This window comes from Xenopus tropicalis, chromosome 9 (assembly GCF_000004195.4).
Source record: "Xenopus tropicalis strain Nigerian chromosome 9, UCB_Xtro_10.0, whole genome shotgun sequence".
NCBI lineage: Eukaryota > Metazoa > Chordata > Amphibia > Anura > Pipidae > Xenopus > Xenopus tropicalis.
The window spans coordinates 20787525-20805804 of NC_030685.2; the positions used below are offsets into that span (position 1 = coordinate 20787525).

The window sequence follows — 18280 nt, forward strand, 5'->3', positions numbered from 1 at the left end:
CTCTAAATTTAATGTTCACTTGGGGGTAATACAGCAAGCACAGTTTTTTTTTGTTTTTTTTTACAATTGCCTTAGTTTTCTGCTTACTTTGTACCTAGAAAGGGTAAAGGAATAGGCAAAACAGCTGTAATTCCTGGTAATGGGAAACCACTATCATCTTTGGAGTGGGGTGTCCAGGGCCCAGGGGGAAGTGCCTATAGTTTTTGGCGGATCTAGGTTGGTGGGGCTGCCACTACAGGGGCTCCCACACACCCACTCAGGGCCCCCCTCGCCCCAATTGTAACACTGCAACCCTCTCACCCCTTGCATATCTTATACTTCTCAATTGTGGCCACAATCAGGGGGAGTTCAGGGGAAGTACCAATAATTTATGGTCGGGGAGTGGATCTGGGTTGATGGGGCCCACTAGGGCTGCCACTTTAGGTGCTTCCAAACCCCCCTCAGGGCTCCCCTCACCCTCTCAGGGGCCCCAGGTGGGCATGGGACTGGGTTTTTTCCAGGTGTCCCGCTGGCCCAGTTCAACCTTGACCACTATTATTATAATAAAATCCATTGAACTGTAGTGGGTAGCTAATAAATCGGTTTCACATACAGTCTTCATTCATTCTTTCCTACAGTTATTAGATGTATTGATATATATGGCTCCTCAACCAAATATTTTTCTATCTGTAAACTTGACACTCATGCTGTAAGTCGCTGGCAGTTTTGACGTGTTCTGATTGGCTAATTCCAGCATGAGTGAGCAGTTTTCCTTGCAGCCCAGGCAAATGGTTGAGTTGTTTGCTTTGGGAATAAAAAGACACCAATAAATCATATATGTTTTCAGAAATTATGCAATGTAGCAAATAACTGTTAAACTAGGTAAATGGCCACTGTATATTACATTATTTTCCTATTACTCCAACTCTTCTCCTCCCAGGTTCTAAGACTACTTGTCTCATTGGATATTACTTCTACTAAAGATTCCATTTTTATGAATTCCAGCTGATTAAAATAATGGATCTGCTATTTCTTTGGTATTCTTCATTTGAAAGGTATTGCAGATAAAATGCTGTTTGTAGGTCCTTTTGTTCTGGTGGGCCCAGGGCAAACGCCCATTTATTAATGTTGCTCTGACTTTAGCAGGCAAGTCATGATAAATCTGTGTTGCTGCTACTTTTCTGCATAACAGTCATAGTAATAAGTCAATGGAAGCAAATAAAGCATGCAAAAAAGCTATCAGGCAAGCTAAAATAGAGATGGAAAGGGATATTGCAGCTAGGAGTAAAAAGAATCCAAAATTATTTTTTAATTATGTGAATAGTAAAAAAATGAAGCAAGAAGGGGTGGGAACTTTATTATCACGGGGGGGTACGTTGGTTGATGAAAACGGGGAAAAAGCTGAAATTTTGAACTCTTATTTTTCATCTGTCTATACATCTGAGGAGCCAGATAATGAAGGCTTCCCTTGTAATATGCCCAGTTCTAGTAATTTAGCTACTGACGCATGGGTCACTCGGGAGGAAATTCAAAAGAGACTTGAACATGTAAAGGTAAACAAAGGTCCAGGGCCGGATGGGATTCATCCCAGGGTATTAAATGAGCTGAGCGCTGTGATTGCCAAACCTCTTCACTTAATTTTTCAGGATTCATTGAGGTCTGGCATGGTGCCAAGAGACTGGCGGATTGCTAATGTGGTGCCGTTATTTAAAAAGGGATCCCGTTCTCAGCCTGAAAACTATAGGCCTGTTAGTCTGACATCAGTAGTAGGAAAACTTTTGGAAGGGGTAATAAGGGATAGGGTACTTGAATACATTGCAGTTCACAATACTATTAGTTTGTGCCAGCATGGTTTTATGCGTAACAGATCTTGCCAGACTAATTTAGTTGCCTTTTATGAGGAGGTGAGTAGGAACCTTGATGCTGGAATGGCAGTTGATGTCATCTACTTGGACTTTGCTAAAGCGTTTGATACAGTACCTCACAGAAGGTTAATGATCAAATTAAGGAATATTGGCCTAGAACATAATATTTGTAATTGGATAGAGAACTGGCTGAAGGATAGAGTACAAAGAGTGGGGGTAAATGGAACATTTTCTAATTGGACCAGTGTGGTTAGTGGAGTACCGCAGGGGTCAGTCCTTGGGCCTTTGCTGTTTAACTTGTTTATTAATGACCTGGAGGTGGGCATAGACAGTATTGTTTCTATTTTTGCTGATGACACTAAATTGTGCAAAACTATAAGTTCCATGCAGGATGCTGCCGCTTTGCAGAGCGATTTGACAAAATTAGATAACTGGGCAGCAAACTGGAAAATGAGGTTCAATGTTGATAAGTGCAAAGTTATGCACTTTGGTAGAAATAATATAAACGCAAACTATCTACTGAATGGTAGTGTGTTGGGGGTATCCTTAATGGAGAAGGATCTAGGGGTTTTTGTTGATAACAAGTTGTCTAATTCCAGGCAGTGTCATTCTGTGGCTACTAAAGCAAATAAAGTGCTGTCTTGTATAAAAAAGGGCATTGACTCAAGGGATGAGAACATAATTTTGCCCCTTTATAGGTCCCTGGTAAGGCCTCACCTTGAGTATGCAGTGCAGTTTTGGGCTCCAGTCCTTAAGAAGGATATTAATGAGCTGGAGAAAGTGCAGAGACGTGTAACTAAACTGGTTAAGGGGATGGAAGATTTAAACTATGAGGTTAGACTGTCGAGGTTGGGGTTGTTTTCTCTGGAAAAGAGGCGCTTGCGAGGGGACATGATTACTCTGTACAAGTACATTAGAGGGGATTATAGGCAGTTGGGGGATGTTCTTTTTTCCCATAAAAACAATCAACGCACCAGAGGTCACCCCTTTAGATTAGAGGAAAGGAGTTTCCATTTGAAGCAGCGTAGGTGGTTTTTCACGGTGAGGGCAGTGAGGTTATGGAATGCCCTCCCTAGTGATGTGGTAATGGCAGATTCTGTTAATGCCTTTAAGAGGGGCCTGGATGAGTTCTTGATCAATCAGAATATCCAAGGCTATTGTGATACTAATATCTACAGTTAGTACTAGTGGTTGTATTTATAGTTTATGTATGTGAGTGTATAGATTGGTAGGTGTGGGTTAGGTGTGCTGGGTTTACTTGGATGGGTTGAACTTGATGGACACAGGTCTTTTTTCAACCCTATGTAACTATGTAACTATGTAACTATGTAATGTGAGTTCAGATGGAATTCTAGGCTTTCTGCACTTACACAGGATGAGATCACGGGAAGTGGGTCATATGGAGTATTATACTATTAACCAGAGTCAATCTCAAATGTCCAAAAAATATAAGGGCTCTGCCTGCTACAAAAGGGAATTGTGGGCACCCAGTCAGTTGTAGGCCAAAGGGCCCCAGAGAGCTGTTTATACAACACTATTTCAGCCTCTTTTAGGCCTCTGGATGGCAACCAACTGCATATCAGCAGGGGTTTCAGGCACATAAGGTAATATTGGGACCTCAGTGGTGTTTATAAAGAGCTTACTGTATTGGTTAAGAAGGAGGAAAACCAACTATTTTGATGTACCATCTATTTTTCTGCACAGATATATGAATATATTATCAGTCATCCATGCCTGTCACCATGCCTCAAAAATGATGCTTTGGACCCTAATTGGCCAATATGCTTGGCTCCAACCACTGCTTTGAACCCTTGTTGGGCATAGGCTTCACAGTTAGGAAAGCTCTGCCTTACACACACATACACACAAGTGGATCCTTTTCCCAGAACTTGTTTAAAGTAGTATATATGAGGTCCAAACCACAGATAATTAGCGGTGAACGCCTTTGAAATCTCTAACTCGGTCTCAGACTAAGAGATAAGAGATCCATATGACAGTATTTAGCAATAGGCTGAGATGAATCAGTGTTCATTTTATTAATGGAATCCACATTGATTTTAAACTAGTCAACAAAGGCTTGCAGAGGGGTAAAGCAATGCATCAAGGAAAAAAAGATGAGACATGGGTTTAATTTGATATTGTTGAACTGAGTAACCCAGTTCTGTTCTCTCTCTGGCAGAAAATGCAGAATGAATAATGGAAGTCGGCATGCAGTGCCATAACTGTACATTAGACTCCATGGTTGTGGGGGGACCTGGACCGTGGGGTCTGCTGTACCTTAGTCACCCCTCCGCAGCCGCTCTCCTACCTTAAATATAGCAGTGTGGTTGGGGCTGGGAGGTGTGGTGCAGTTGGGGCCGGGAGGGGGGCAGGGAATGAGGGACTGGTTGCGCCAATTACACCACTCACTGCATGTGTTCAAGATTTACTCCAGTGCTATTTAAGACAGGGTCTAATAAGGATAAGGCTGCCTGGTTTCATTGGCACATAGTAGTCAGCCTTCAAAAGACAAAAACAATATATATATATATATAGAGAGAGAGAAGGAACTGCAGTATAAAAGACAGTTGAAAATGTTACACAAAGACTTTGTTGTTTAATGTAAAGCATGCCATTCATTGATTTTTGTGCCACGCAATTATACTGTAGCACATATATAGCGCAGGATATTGTGGGCCCATTTATTTATTAAACTAGAATTAATTTGTAATCATTTATTTTATTCTTCAGCTGGATGAGACTTGTACTTCTGCTCCCACTCCTAACAATCTCACAGGTGAGTGGTGCAGATGAAATTTGCCACCAAGGAAGTAATTCATGCCCTTATCATTTCACACATTGATTATTTCCTATCCCACTAACTAACCTCCATCTTCTTAGGCCATCTCCTCTGTCTGGTTGCTGTCATGATTATTCAACTTCTAGAACACTATCTTCAATTTCCACATTGTTCCCACCCATCCCCCAAAAATGAAATATTATTACAAGTCTACACAACCAGCCACTAAACTAAAGGTGACTAAACACGGGCCGATTCTAGCTGCTGATATCGGTCCTTTAGACAGAATTGTCAGCTTATCTGTCCTTGTATGGGTTAAAACGACGGGCCTGCCTGACTGACATCGGTCAGATCTCGATTGGTCAGGTTTGATTTTTCCATCAGATCAGAGGCTCGTTCACAAATCAACGGCGCCTATACCTGCCTAAACTCCCCTAATGCACTCCTCAGATCTGCTTCTGAGCTCCTAGCTCCATTTCCCAGAATAGAAGTTCCCTAGTTTTACAGCTTCAAATTCTGAGCTTTCAGAGGGAGCCAGCACTACACATTAGAACTGCTTTCAGATAACCTATTGTTTCTCCTACTCCCATGTAACTGAAGGAGTCCCAAGCTGGACTTGGATTTCCATTTATTTAGCACTATTATTCTATTTATTTAGCACTATTAGCACTATTGAGTGCTGTACTAACACCTACTGGGAGCTGCTATCTTGCTCCCTTCCCATTGTTCTGCTGCTCGGCTGCTGGGAGGGGGGGGGGGGGATATCACTCCAATTTGCAGCACAGCAGTAAAGTGTGACTGAAGTTTATCAGAATACAGGTCACATGGTGTGGCACCCTGGGAAATGTCTAGCCCCATGTAAAATTTTAAAATTTAATATAAAAAAATATGGTGTCAGGTGACAAGTTTCTCAGGTAAAATAGGAACATATATCATCCCTAGGATGCAGACTCTAAAAGAGAGAATATTCTGGAAACACAAGAATGTATGAGAGCTCCAAGTCCCATTATCCCCAGTCCCCAAGAGTGTGTATATGGAAAAATAATCTCCCAGGGAACCTTATTGTATTGTTAGCCCTCATATTACTCCTAGATTCCTTACAATAAACAGACGTTTGCCTATTGCAGACATGAGAGCACTTGTAACATAATAATTCTAATGAAGAAGACAAGAGACAAGGCATGTTTCCATGGCTAAAGGACATGTCTAGATATAACAAATACATACAGAATTGTCAATACACCTTTAATACGGTTGGACTAGAATATAGAAACCTTAATAATCTGTGCCACATAGGCGCTGTCTGCAGATGTGCCATTTATTGTGCAGATTTATTGGCTGAACTGCCAGAGTGCTGAGGATACAGGAAAACCAGGGATAATATTGAAAATTATTATACCATTTTTTCAAAATGCCAATAGAAATGGATTTGGTGCTTCCTTATCCAATATGCCCTTTCTCCTCCCTGTCTTCCCATAGGCCCTCGCAGTCTCACAGTGTTTTTTTTTTTTCGTTGACCTAGATTTAGTAAAAGCCTGTTTTTATGCATATTTATCAATTTACACCATAAATAGATTCCAAATAAAAATAACAACCACAGGAATTGATAGCCATCTTATTTAAGGAAGATCATAATTTTATTTAGGCAAAAACCTTAGAGATGTATAAGATACTGTAGGACTTGGATGACGTGTGTTTCCATTGCCCTGTCGGATAGATTACCCAGCATTCCCGTTCCTATAAAGAAATAAAAGATGCAATATTTCCATTACTATAATTCCATCTGATCACTGGGTTCACTCTTCTATACAATATTAAAATCAAGAAACACAGATGGGCATGGCATTCCCTTTATAAAGTTATGATAATGCTTTAGTGATTGCAAATGGAGTCCAGCCTCCACCTGTTATTCATCTACAGACAAGTAGAGAAAAACACTGCCAATGCTTTATACATGTTCAGGGGCAAAGTAAATGCCTTGCAACATTGCTAAACTGAGTTTGACCCCCCCCCCCCCCCCCAAGCACTATGAATGGAGTTTGTATGTCACCACTGAACCTGGAGCCTCTCTGTAACTTCTAATATCATAATATTTTACAATGATGGACGGTATATATTGCCTATCTATAGTTCTCTCCTTACATTTGGACAAAAGGATGGTAAATTAGATTGGTTTCCTATAGAAAGAGTCATCATAGAGGAGACATGATTCATTTGTATAAATAAATCCATGGAAAGTGCAGAGGTCTTTGTGTGGAACCTTTTAATTCTAGCAAATAGTTCAGGGGCACTACTTGCCCATACAGAAGGAAGATTTAGTGCTCCATTTTGGAGCACAGAGAACTATGGATGCCCCAATGAATATAGCACTGCCTATAGGAGGGCGGGGAGTGGGGAAGCAGGTAGTGGTACAGTTATTCCTATCTTGATCCACTACCTGAACCTACCTGAAGGAGTTGTCATGTGTCTACTACTTCATAAAAACCCAATTTAACTCTACTCTACAGTAGGCCTGGATCTTCTTGTGCCAAAGAGCTCCACTATGTTATGCACAAGGTGCTCCTGTAGAGCAGCCAGTGCTTTTTCCCTCTCTGTACCCCCTAATAGGAACCCTGGGGAGAGTTTATGGGTCTGCCAGGTGAAATCTAGGTTTATTCTCTTGAGAGATGAAGAAATTAACTCTGTCAAATGTTCTAATTATCCTTTAGGCGGCGTGTGAAAAAATTGTAATTATACTTGATTGCTCATCATACAGCTGAACAGCGCTAACGTGGATCCTGCAGCTCAGAGGGAAATTACTTCTTAATGAGCTGTTTTGTTAATTACAATTTTGTATTGTTAATGACCTAAGGCTATGTTTATCTTTTCTTAACAAGGGCTTAGCCATTTAGGCTAGAAATGAACTTCTCCTGAGATTTACATTGGTTTCATGTGGTAGAACAGAGCCAAGTAAAGGTCCCAATACACTATAAGATCGCCAAGCGAGCGGATCTTTACCCGATATCCCCACCTACGGGTGGGCGATATCGCGTAGCAAGTTGCTTTAAAAAAAATAATCCGATCGGATTACATTTGCGGCCTTGGGCAGTCGGTTCAGGTTAGAAAATCCAGTCGGATCGGGGACCGCATCGGCTCGTTGATGCGGTCCCCGATCCGACTGGATTTTCTAACCTGGCCGATCGATATCTGGCCAATTTCAGGCCAGATATCGGTCGGCCAGGCCGCTCGTTTCTGCCCCTACACGGGCCGATTAGCTGCCGAATCGGTCCAAGGGACCAATATCGGCAGCTTCTATCGGCCCGTGTATGGGGGCCTTTATTTGTTGTGCCAGGCCCGGATCTGTGGATTCTGGTAAATGCCAGAGAGGCTGCTGTAAGGTACCATAAAAAGTCATTATTTAGTGGGCTTTTGGGGGTCTGTTTGGGCCTCTATGTAGTAAAGGGGGAACTATGACTTCTGAACCAAGAAACCATAGTTATCAAGCAAATTCAACAGCTTATTAGATACAGTATTAAAGTATTTCTTAACATGAATCACAATAAATAAATAAATAATGAATGAAAAAAGGAGGAGAGGGGCTCATGTCAATAATTAGTTGGCAAAATATAACAAACACCATTACCACAGTTTATATATTATATTTAAAATTCCCTACCCCCACCCTTCCTTACCCAGTTCATTCCTACCACTATAGGGACCTGTCTGCTCAAGATCCTTAACCACTTAAAAGCTAAAAGCAAATGCACCCAGAAACTGTCAGCCTGTACACTTTAACCTGATGTCTTCTTGCCCTACCAACACTAACAATCCCACGCTGACAGACTTGCACACATTAATCACTGTTTGGTTTTACTTCAACCCATGAACTAACATGATAATTCCCTATTCTGTGTTCTGTATTATGGTCACCCTGCCGCGTCGCACAGAAGGCTGCCAGCCAGGTGCTGGAGAGAACCGTGGAGGAATGGATGAGATACAGGGATGAGTGTTACAAAAGGATGGCCAGCACTCCTCACCCCTCCGGTAACAATTAGAATCTAGAAGAACAGGAAATCCAGGTTCCATGTTGACACACTTTTGAATATATGCCTTTTTATTACAGCCATGGAGTGCAAAGAGTTTTGTTTCCACAATGGACCTGGGTTCCACAACTATATACATACAGACATACAGACATTATAGATGTGCAAACAATCTTACTCACCTTCTATTTCATTGCTTTCTCTATTTTATTAATTCTTACCCTTCTCTGTTCTTGTCTTTCTCTCCAAGTTCCTCCTAACCTTTAATCTCTTTCTCCCTCACTCAGCCGTTCTTCTGGTGTGCTTAATTTCTTACATTTTCATTCTTTTCTTTTTTCATAGTTTCCCTTCCTCTCACCTCTGCCTGCAGAGCACCCACTTTTCCCACCCTCTACCCTCACCCCTGCCTTTCCATTTTGTTTTCTACTTTAATATTCTTCCCTTTTTAGTGTCCCCATTCTCTACAACCCTCTCTATCACATCTCCTTCATTCTCCTCAGGTTACCAATTTTGAATCCTATCTTTCATTTCTCTTCTTCTCTGCTTCTCTCCTACACTTTTTCTATTCTCCATTTTATTCTCTCCTTTTTCTCATGCCCTTTTCCATTTCTACCACTCTCTGCACCTTTCCTTCTTCTGTTTTCTTCTCTCCTACACTTTCTACACTTTCTCATTAACTCTCTTTTTATTGCCAGCTTCTGTTTGCTTGCCCTTCCTCATTCACACTTTTTTCTGCTTGATGCTTCTTTTTATGTCTTCTTTTTCTTATGTACCCCATTTTATCTGCTCACCACTTTTGCGGTCTGTTTCTTCCTTTTCCACCACATTTCACCTTCTCTTCTTTTTTATTCTTTCTGCTTCTTTTTCTCCATTTTCTCTTTTGCATCTTTATTCATTTTTTATGATTTCCCTTTCCCTACTGTTCTTTCTTTAGTTATACCCCTTTCCTTCTATATACTCCCTGTTTCTCTTACATACCTCCCCAAATGCTGCTGTACAAGGTCCCTGTGGATCATTCCTGAGCAGCTGCATGAGAATATCGCATTATCACCATGTAAGATTCAGGATACACGTACTGCATTTGACTTTATTCTATCATGGATTCTTCTGTAGTTTAAGACTGACTCGGCAACATGGGATTTGGATAGCAGGTAGGGTAAGGGCTAAATTTTGAACCTCCAGTGACCCTATTCAGCTTCCCCGTGGCTGAGCAAATATAACAAATGAAATCTTGGGAGGTTTATGACCAAAATCTCCTCCAGTTATGCCCAGACTATGGCCGGTAAGGCTCTTGCCAAAAACCTGACTTTACAGCTCTGAACAATGTAAGTCATGCGACCTTACAGCTACAAACAATTATTTATTCAGAGAGTGTGATATTTTTATTATTTTTCTGAAATTCTAATACAAAAATTAAGGGCCAAATTCGGTTTTGTTTTTGCCCAGAACTTTTGTGGCCAATTTGTTATTTTTCTGTATTTGTCTAACAGCATAACTCCCAGCATATGGGAGAGAGGGTGTGAGTTTGTGTGTGTATAACACAGCAATCATTTTCATGTCACGTAGTAGTGTCTCTAAATACATAGTTACTATGTTTAGTAATGCATCACTGATCAATTTGCATGGGTAATGCACATCAGTAATCAATCTGCAGTAATAATGCACAGGCAGCGTGCATATTAAGTATGGCAAGTCAAAGGTGGCCTCTTTAAAGGGGCACTCGCCTGGCAATGTTTTAACTCACATTTTACATGCACTGTGCGTTTCATGCAGATTCACATCTATGAGCGTTATAATTATACATCAGCCTTGTAACTGCTGGTCTTTGCTTTTTAAAGGGCTGCATTGTAATCGTACGTTTGATATGTACGCCTGCTGGCCAGATGGCACCCCGGGAACTATCACTTATGTACCGTGCCCCTACTACCTCCCTTGGTTCCAGAAAGGTACAGTATTAAGCAGGTGCCTTGCACATTTTATTCAGTATTTATAAGGACTACACCAACTAAAGCATGAATTATTTATATCATTTTGGCCTATAGATCTCTATGAAGTTGTCCGTAAGGGTGGAGCCTCTATGATTCTCAACTTTCCCTGAAGCATGTCTGTCTACCTGAAGCACAGGAGCTACTTGTAGCCCACCCTGCCCATATGCCATATAGATTTATATGTATATTTTTTGTACATATTTTGAAGGTTTCGATTTTAACAAGTTTTTAAAAAAAAAAAACGTCCTACAAGTAAGGGCAGGGGTACACGGGGATATTAGTCACCAAGACAAATTTGGGCGACTGCGGGGCATGGCAGCGATGTGTATGCCATCCCACCAGCGATATACATTCTAGCCGGTGGGATGGCATTGCGGGAAGATTAGCTGCCCGTGACAGCGAAGATTTGTCACGGGTCGACTAATCTCCCCATATACCCCTGCCCTTACTAGAGGCAGCAAAAATCTGCTGCTGGTTACTTAAAGAACTAAAATTCCAATTCTCGCTCCCTGCCCTAATGATGCGCCCCACCTCTGACCCGAAAAAACTAAGAGCAGGAGGGGGGTGAGGGGGTGGTGTCAAGTTGGCTGCCTCAGGTGGCTAGGACAAATTTATTTACAAATTTATTTACAAATTAATTACAAATTTATTGGGCAATGCCGCCCACTGATTTCATGCCCTGCCCCATGAATTACTCCACCCCTGAAATCATGTACCCACCCCACATTGACCCGCCTCCTGCCCTGGCCAATAAGAAGAAACCTAAAAGGTGGCAACCCTAACCATAAGAGTTTTAACCATCATCATTTTAATGTAATCCAACCTTTGAAAATGCTGTAGAAGAAATAATTGCCCTATTTCATTTAATAAGTTGGACAGCACTTACAAGTAAACTGCTTTTCAACCCCCTAAATGTTTAACACCCTAAATTTTCAAAAACGTTTTCAAATCTTCAAGCAGGCAGGCAAGCAGGATGTAGAGGTTTTGGTGCGGCACACCACCCCCAAGCTTCTTCTTGCATCAAGCTTATCCAATAGCAATCCTCCCAATGATCTTCTTTGGCCCCTGTAATGAAACTCTCCTTATATATAATACTGTAGTTGATTTGGGAGGGAGGAGTTAATTTTCTACATTCTACCAGGCCTGGACTAGCAATCTCTGGGGGCTGCTGTAAGATGCCATAGACACTCACTATTTATTGGGCTGGTGGGGGGCTTTTTTGGCTTCTGGGTACTTAAAATGCCAGGGCCTATTGTAAACCCCAGTCCAGACCTGTCTCTACTGATTCTAGTGACTTGTGAGTTTGTAATACAAAGTTAAAAAATAAAGTTTAAACTGTATTTATGTGTATAGGTATGCATTTATTGTATAGCAGACATCTTATTACTTATTAGCATTACATTTATTGTTTGATTACAGTTAGCCATGGGCTACTATCACAACGCTGTGGGAAGGATGGGCTCTGGGTAAAGGGGAACAGATCACAAGCCTGGAGGAATGTATCACAGTGCGAAGATGATACGGAGGTGACAGCAGAAGAGGTAATATTGCCAACATGCTAGAGGGAATAGCAGATGAAATATGTAAGCGCTATATATACTAAGCAGAAGGCATTTTAATTCCTGCTGCATTATAAAGTGTTAAACAGGTTAACCTTGCCATACTGTGATACAATAATTATATGTGGGATACACTCATGGCTCCTCTTCCTGAGTACTTAGCCGAAAGGCCCTAGATCTGTCACAGTAATTGACCCACTGATTAATTAGTCTCTGCTCATCCCTGGGGGGACTTTCAGAATATGCACATATTAGAGGCTTCTCGAAGGTGATGGGTAGATATTTCATAGCCAATTTACTAACTGGTTATCATGAATAAATTGGCCTGGCCTTGGAGAAGTGTCCCTGTCGCTGCTATACTTTCTCTAATAAAGAAAATGTATTGCTCCATTCCTGTACTATGTATATTTAGCAGTAGGTCAGGATGGCTTATACCCGTGTTGGCCAACCTGCAGCTCTTCAGCTGTTGCTGATGTACAGATATAGATATAGTATGTATGATAAGCCTCTCTGTTGGTTCTGCCATATGACAGGTCACTACCTTACCTTCTACCTCACCAGTACTGTTCTTATGTCACAAACTATGTTATGCAATATCCTAACATACAGAAAATTCATAGGCATGGGGAACCATGGACAAGTGAACCCAAACTAAAGGCCTATTAGGGTGTGGTTTAGGTTGATTACGTATTAACTGTCCTAGATATTCAGCATGACTGAAACAATGGGTTTGCATATAAAGCTTAACCTTAGGTTACTAAGCTGGGTCCTACCAAAAGCTGGACCCAGACAGGCTGAAGATCTCTCTGGTAGAGTAAAATGAGTATTACTATCTAAAGATGAAGTAATATAAGTTTTGTTGTTGGGGCCATAACTCCGAAGATAAGTGGAGTACACAGACAGAAGGAAATCAATGAAGCAGCACAAAATGGAATGAGTTTGAAAGAACAGAAAAATAAACTGAGAGCTTACAAGACCCAATGCAAGGTAGTCATAAGTAGGTATAGCTGTACCACTGCTCATCATTCAAGGGTCCTCAGACATAATAATTATTGTATTGTGAAAATACCCTGTATGCCAGTTGTAGAGGTCACAGAGGGATAAGTGAGTTTCTGGTGGCTTCCATTGGCCAATGATCAATTATCAGGGCTTTTCAATAAATCAGTTTGACGATGAACTGTCACAGGTTCAATGGAAAAGACAAATATCCCCTGACAAAGGTTGCTCTTTTAAAATATACTACTGTAATGATGGCCATACACTGGCTAGTGGCCAAACCATACACCTGTACACCTTCTTTTGTTCTGATGTCTGGGTTAAACCCAGAATGATTAGAACTGACACAAGTAAAGCCGGCCATACACGCACCGCTAATATGGTACAAAACCTCATTTCGTATGATATTCGATGTGCGTATGGCTGCTGGAAGAGGCGACCGATATCGCAAAAGGCTGCGGATATCGGTCATTTAAGGCGCCCAAGCAAAATCTACATTCAGGGCTGAATCGCCAGGTGGAGGTAGACATCCTATTGTTTCTACCTCCATATCTGATGAACCTTTAAGAAGAGATACAGCTCCTCTTCCTCATCTGCTAATGCACCACCCCCTCACTGACACAGTGCATCTGCAATTTCCAGTCATCGTTGATCTATTGGGATTGCAGGGTGGTCTCTATAAATAAGCAAAGTCGGAAAAATATACGGAGAACCACGAGGATAAAAATAAAATAGTCTTCATTCAAACATATCTAAAAAGGCACATGTACAGCCCAAGGACCTACGCTTCTGAGGAAGTGGCGGGACACCACAAAACATGTTAAGCGTAGGTCCTTGGGCTGTACATGTGCCTTTTTAGATATGTTTGAATGAAGACTTTTTTATTTTTATCCTTGTGGTGCTCCGCATATTTTTTAAATTTTGTGTGCTGTTTGGTACCGTCTTGGAGTTGGTCCGCAAGCAGCACACTTGGATTCTTGCGGTAAGTGATCCCGTGTATTATTTGTATTTTTCTATAAATAAGACCCTGGCCTGGCATACATGTCCAGATGGTTGAGCAGCATGGTCAAAATCAACTGAACTGCTTAACTAAATCTGGGCTTGTATGGACTGCTTAAGGTTTATGGCACGTGGGGTTTTCTCTCCTTCTCAAAAACATGATGGGGGCACAAATCAACCTGTATCAGTGGTGCCATGCAGAGTTTTCATGATAGTCAATGACAGGCTGCATGTGGTATTATCGCTTCTAGACCCCTAAGCGGTTTTCTGCTAGAAGATGTAATACCACGTGTACCACGAGGCCTTAGTTAAGTAGAGTTAAAAATACAGATACTAGCAGAACCTACAGCAGTAAGGGGCAGTCAATCTCTAAAAACAATTTCAAAGATTCTTAGTAGGACATTTCATTCACCAAGTCTCCTTCCAAATGGGCAAAGCCTGCCATACCTACCATCTATTCTACACCTGATGGGTATTACTATTATGTTAAGTACAGCATTTTCTGTAACTATATCTTTCTGAACAACAACAAATTCTTAGACCTGTTGAAGAGTTGACCAATATTACATCTTAAGACACTAAGGAGGGCTATTTTTCCTATTGACAAATATGTACATTGTACTTTTGCTAGATATGAAGGTCAGTTTGAAGCTATGGAAAGTTTAAGCCTTACCTTTCCTGCCCTGATAGTATGTTTTGTCTTGGTAGATGCTACTTATTTGTATTGTCTAATGTCCTTGTCCCTTCAGGTGGAGACACGGGACCTGTTGCTAAGTTTCAGGGCACTGTACACTGTGGGATACTCTGTCTCTCTGCTGACACTTATCTCAGCCCTGTTGATTCTCACCATGTGCAGGTACCATGAATTACACACAGCCACATACCATTCATTGAAAGTTACAGGTATACAGGTGGCTTTTCTACAGTAAATACCCTCATTGATTACACAGGTATAGGACCCATTATCCAGATTGCTCAGGACCAAGGGTATTCTGGATAAGGGGTCTTTCTGTTATTTGGATCTCCATACCTTAAGTTTACTAAAAAATCAATAAAACGTTAATTAAACTCAACAGAATTGTTTTATATCCAATAATGATTATTTATATCTTAGTTGTGATCAGTTACAAGGTACTGTTTTATTGCTACAGAGAAAAAGGAATTATTTGATTAAAATGGAGTCTATGGGCTTTCCGTAATTCGGAGCTTTCTGGATAACGGGTTTCCGGATAAGGGATCCCATACCTGTAATTACAAATACTAGCAGAAACCTAGCTGGGGATGAGTTTAACACTGAGTAAAGCTGGCCATACATGCATTGTTATAATTGTTCAAAACATAGTTTTGCATGATTTTTGGATCGTGCCTGAGCTCCACATTATTGCCCTCATAATTTTTGTACCATGGTGATCGGTCATTTAGTCGTTCAGACAAAGCATTTCCAGGAAGTCACTTTTGTACGATTGGTGTTTGCCAACTATTTCTTGTTCAGAACACCCTCTGATTTGCTATTTTTAGGGCTTTATCCTACAATTTTATTCTGAATTTTCCTTTTAGATCATTGCATTTAAACTTACAATCAATATCCGAACGTACGTCGGAAAAAGACTAAAATCTGAACGTATATGGCCACCATAAGTGTTCCTTGTGATACAGGTGGTAAATTCTGGGCCGCCATAAGTGTTCCAGAGATGGTCATCAACCACTTTGAGATTGATTAAGAGGCTATGGTCAATAAAGCCAGAGGATGCCTTGGACTCTCTGTTAATTGATTGTAACAAGGGCTGTAACAACAGGCTTCAGGCTGATCCATGTCACATCCTTTGCCCATTATGGGACATTTTGATGACAATGTGCAACAAAAATTCGGATTACTTTTCTGCAAGCCCTACAGAAAATTGATCAATTTGATTGTAGGCCAAGGTCTCATCTGGGGCACAGAACATAACATATCTGGAGAATGTGTTGGTGCCAAATAAATATTTGATAATAATTATAATAATTACATTTGGTTGCAAAAATGCTACAGCTCTTTTGATAGCAGCCATTGTAGAAGCCTTTCAGAATGCTGACTGGTTTAGGATCATTCATCCTCTACAACGTGTTGGGGGCAACTAGAGCATATCATGGCTTAACTCCTTCTTCATGGTACTCGGTGAACAGGGTTTATGTTAAAGGTTTGCCCCAAGAAAGCTGATACCCAAGTAGCCTCATTACAAATCAATCATGTAAATCAGTTTCAAGGTTCTAGCTTGCCGGGTTCAGAGTATTTTTGAACAATGGTTTAGTCTCTGTAGAAAAGCCATCTGTACGCCATTAGCTTTACAGAACCCACAGTTATCATGTAGTCTTCTATGTGGCCATTGTGTCCATCACTGAATTTCATATCCAATTTATTTCTATTTTTTTTGTCTTTAGTGCTAGTGCTCTTCTAGTACAGCTGCCCATTCATGTGTTTATAATTCAGAGCTTCGTTGTGTCCTTTTTCACCTTCAGGAAACTGCGCTGCACCAGAAATAGCATCCACGCCAACTTGTTTGCATCCTTCGCTCTTCGTGCGGTCTCTGTCATTGTAAAGGATGTTCTTCTGGCAAAGCGGTGGGGCATGCAGATCACTGAAGTCTCAGACTGGGAAGTCCTGATTAGTGACCAAGTTGGTACCCATGAAGAAGAATACTTCTAAAGAGGGCATCACAGTGATATAATAGTGGGCAAAGTTTACCCCATTTAACAATTCAGCAGATAGGGATTATTTTCTATGGACCACATAACTGGGGAAACCTTTACTCAATTTGCATCATCCAATTTGGGTCTCGGCCAGATGGGCCACAACCTTCCTCATCTCTACCTACAGCCTTCTGTTATAATCCCTTAAAAGAAGTCAAAATAGGCTGTTGCCTAGCAATTCAAATGCCTAATGGAGCAGTGGTTGGACCTCCTCATTGTAGGGACACATAGTTTTCTTTTAACATCACAAAAGATTATCAGCTACATTGTACCTTGAATTCCCACTTTTCCCTTCATGTCACACTTTATGTTAACAGGCTGCGATTGGCTGTCGCATTGCACAGGTTGTTATGCAGTACTGCATCCTGGCCAATCACTACTGGTTTGTGGTAGAAGCGGTGTACCTATACAAGTTGCTGATTGGAGCAGTGTTCTCAGAGAAGAACTATTACACATTATACTTGTATCTGGGATGGGGTAAGTGGAAAGAATGCATGTATGATTATTGTATGGTGGAGCGTGAATCCAAGGGTAGGTTTGGCAGATAAGGGCAGATCTGCATGGCAGGTTTTGTTGGATGTCTTAGCATTATCAGAACTGATCCAACAAAATTTGTGTAAGGGAAAGTTGCTTTATCATCTAACAAGATTTAGTCTGATAGACTTTTGTTTCTCATTGAGTGTCAGATTTAGGGGAAAACAAGAAGCCATCCAACTCAATCTGATCAGACAGCATGGAGGATCAGCATTGGTAGGAAACTTGTGCTATGTGCAGTGGCATGGAAAGATGTTGTGTCCTGACTAATGTCTCCAGTATAGTTCTGCCCAGAGACAGCAGGACTTTATTGCTCTTGATCAACTTGATTCATATACAGCCTTGACTGACAGTCTGTCTCAGTTGCCTGTGGCGACATCCAGGCAGATTGGGCTGCCAAATTCTTCTCAGTAATGTTGGCTTGTAACTGGGATGATGCTGTGAGCCCAGTCTGTCCTGCTGGCACGGCCCCCCTAGAGACTACTGAACACAGTGGTTGGCAAGATTGTTCGGAGACATAAGTGGTGTAACATGTTAGTCATTGATAAAATGTAGAAATACAGTGATTTTCTCTATTGGCTCAAGCTTGATGTATACAGGTAGTAGAAATTGGCTACTGACTCACTTCACTTGCACTCTTGATCAAGCTGAAAGTATAATTGCCGGTGTAAAGGGCTAAAATGATGGCCTCTCCCACTAATACACGGCCAAGGATTGCATCTGGATGCAATCTATTCTTGATGGGTCTGCACAAGGCATCCATGTGATTTACTTACTGGCCTGATGGCTGAAAGACCACATTATCCACATTTTGCCCATCACTTGGGGTAGG

General features: G+C 41.2%; 1 protein-coding gene across 5 annotated transcripts in view; it reads left to right on the forward strand.

Moving 5' to 3' along the window:
* The window catches only part of LOC100487239 (glucagon receptor), a 77530-nt gene that overhangs the window by 52367 nt on the left and 6883 nt on the right, over nucleotides 1-18280 (forward strand). For 3 of the 5 annotated variants that reach the window (XR_004220513.1, XM_002932427.5, XM_012970970.3), the window contains 7 exons: nucleotides 4575-4620; nucleotides 8550-8646; nucleotides 10484-10591; nucleotides 12053-12174; nucleotides 14937-15043; nucleotides 16684-16840; nucleotides 17232-17391. Coding sequence is in view for 4 of the 5 variants with exons in the window: in XM_002932427.5 (XP_002932473.2) it covers nucleotides 4575-4620; nucleotides 8550-8646; nucleotides 10484-10591; nucleotides 12053-12174; nucleotides 14937-15043; nucleotides 16684-16840; nucleotides 17232-17391 (797 nt within the window). In the remaining variant the exon portion in view is untranslated. The remainder of the gene's footprint in view (nucleotides 1-4574; nucleotides 4621-8549; nucleotides 8647-10483; nucleotides 10592-12052; nucleotides 12175-14936; nucleotides 15044-16683; nucleotides 16841-17231; nucleotides 17392-18280) is intronic. The other 2 variants (XM_018097451.2, XM_031893575.1) reach the window with 1 other exon arrangement.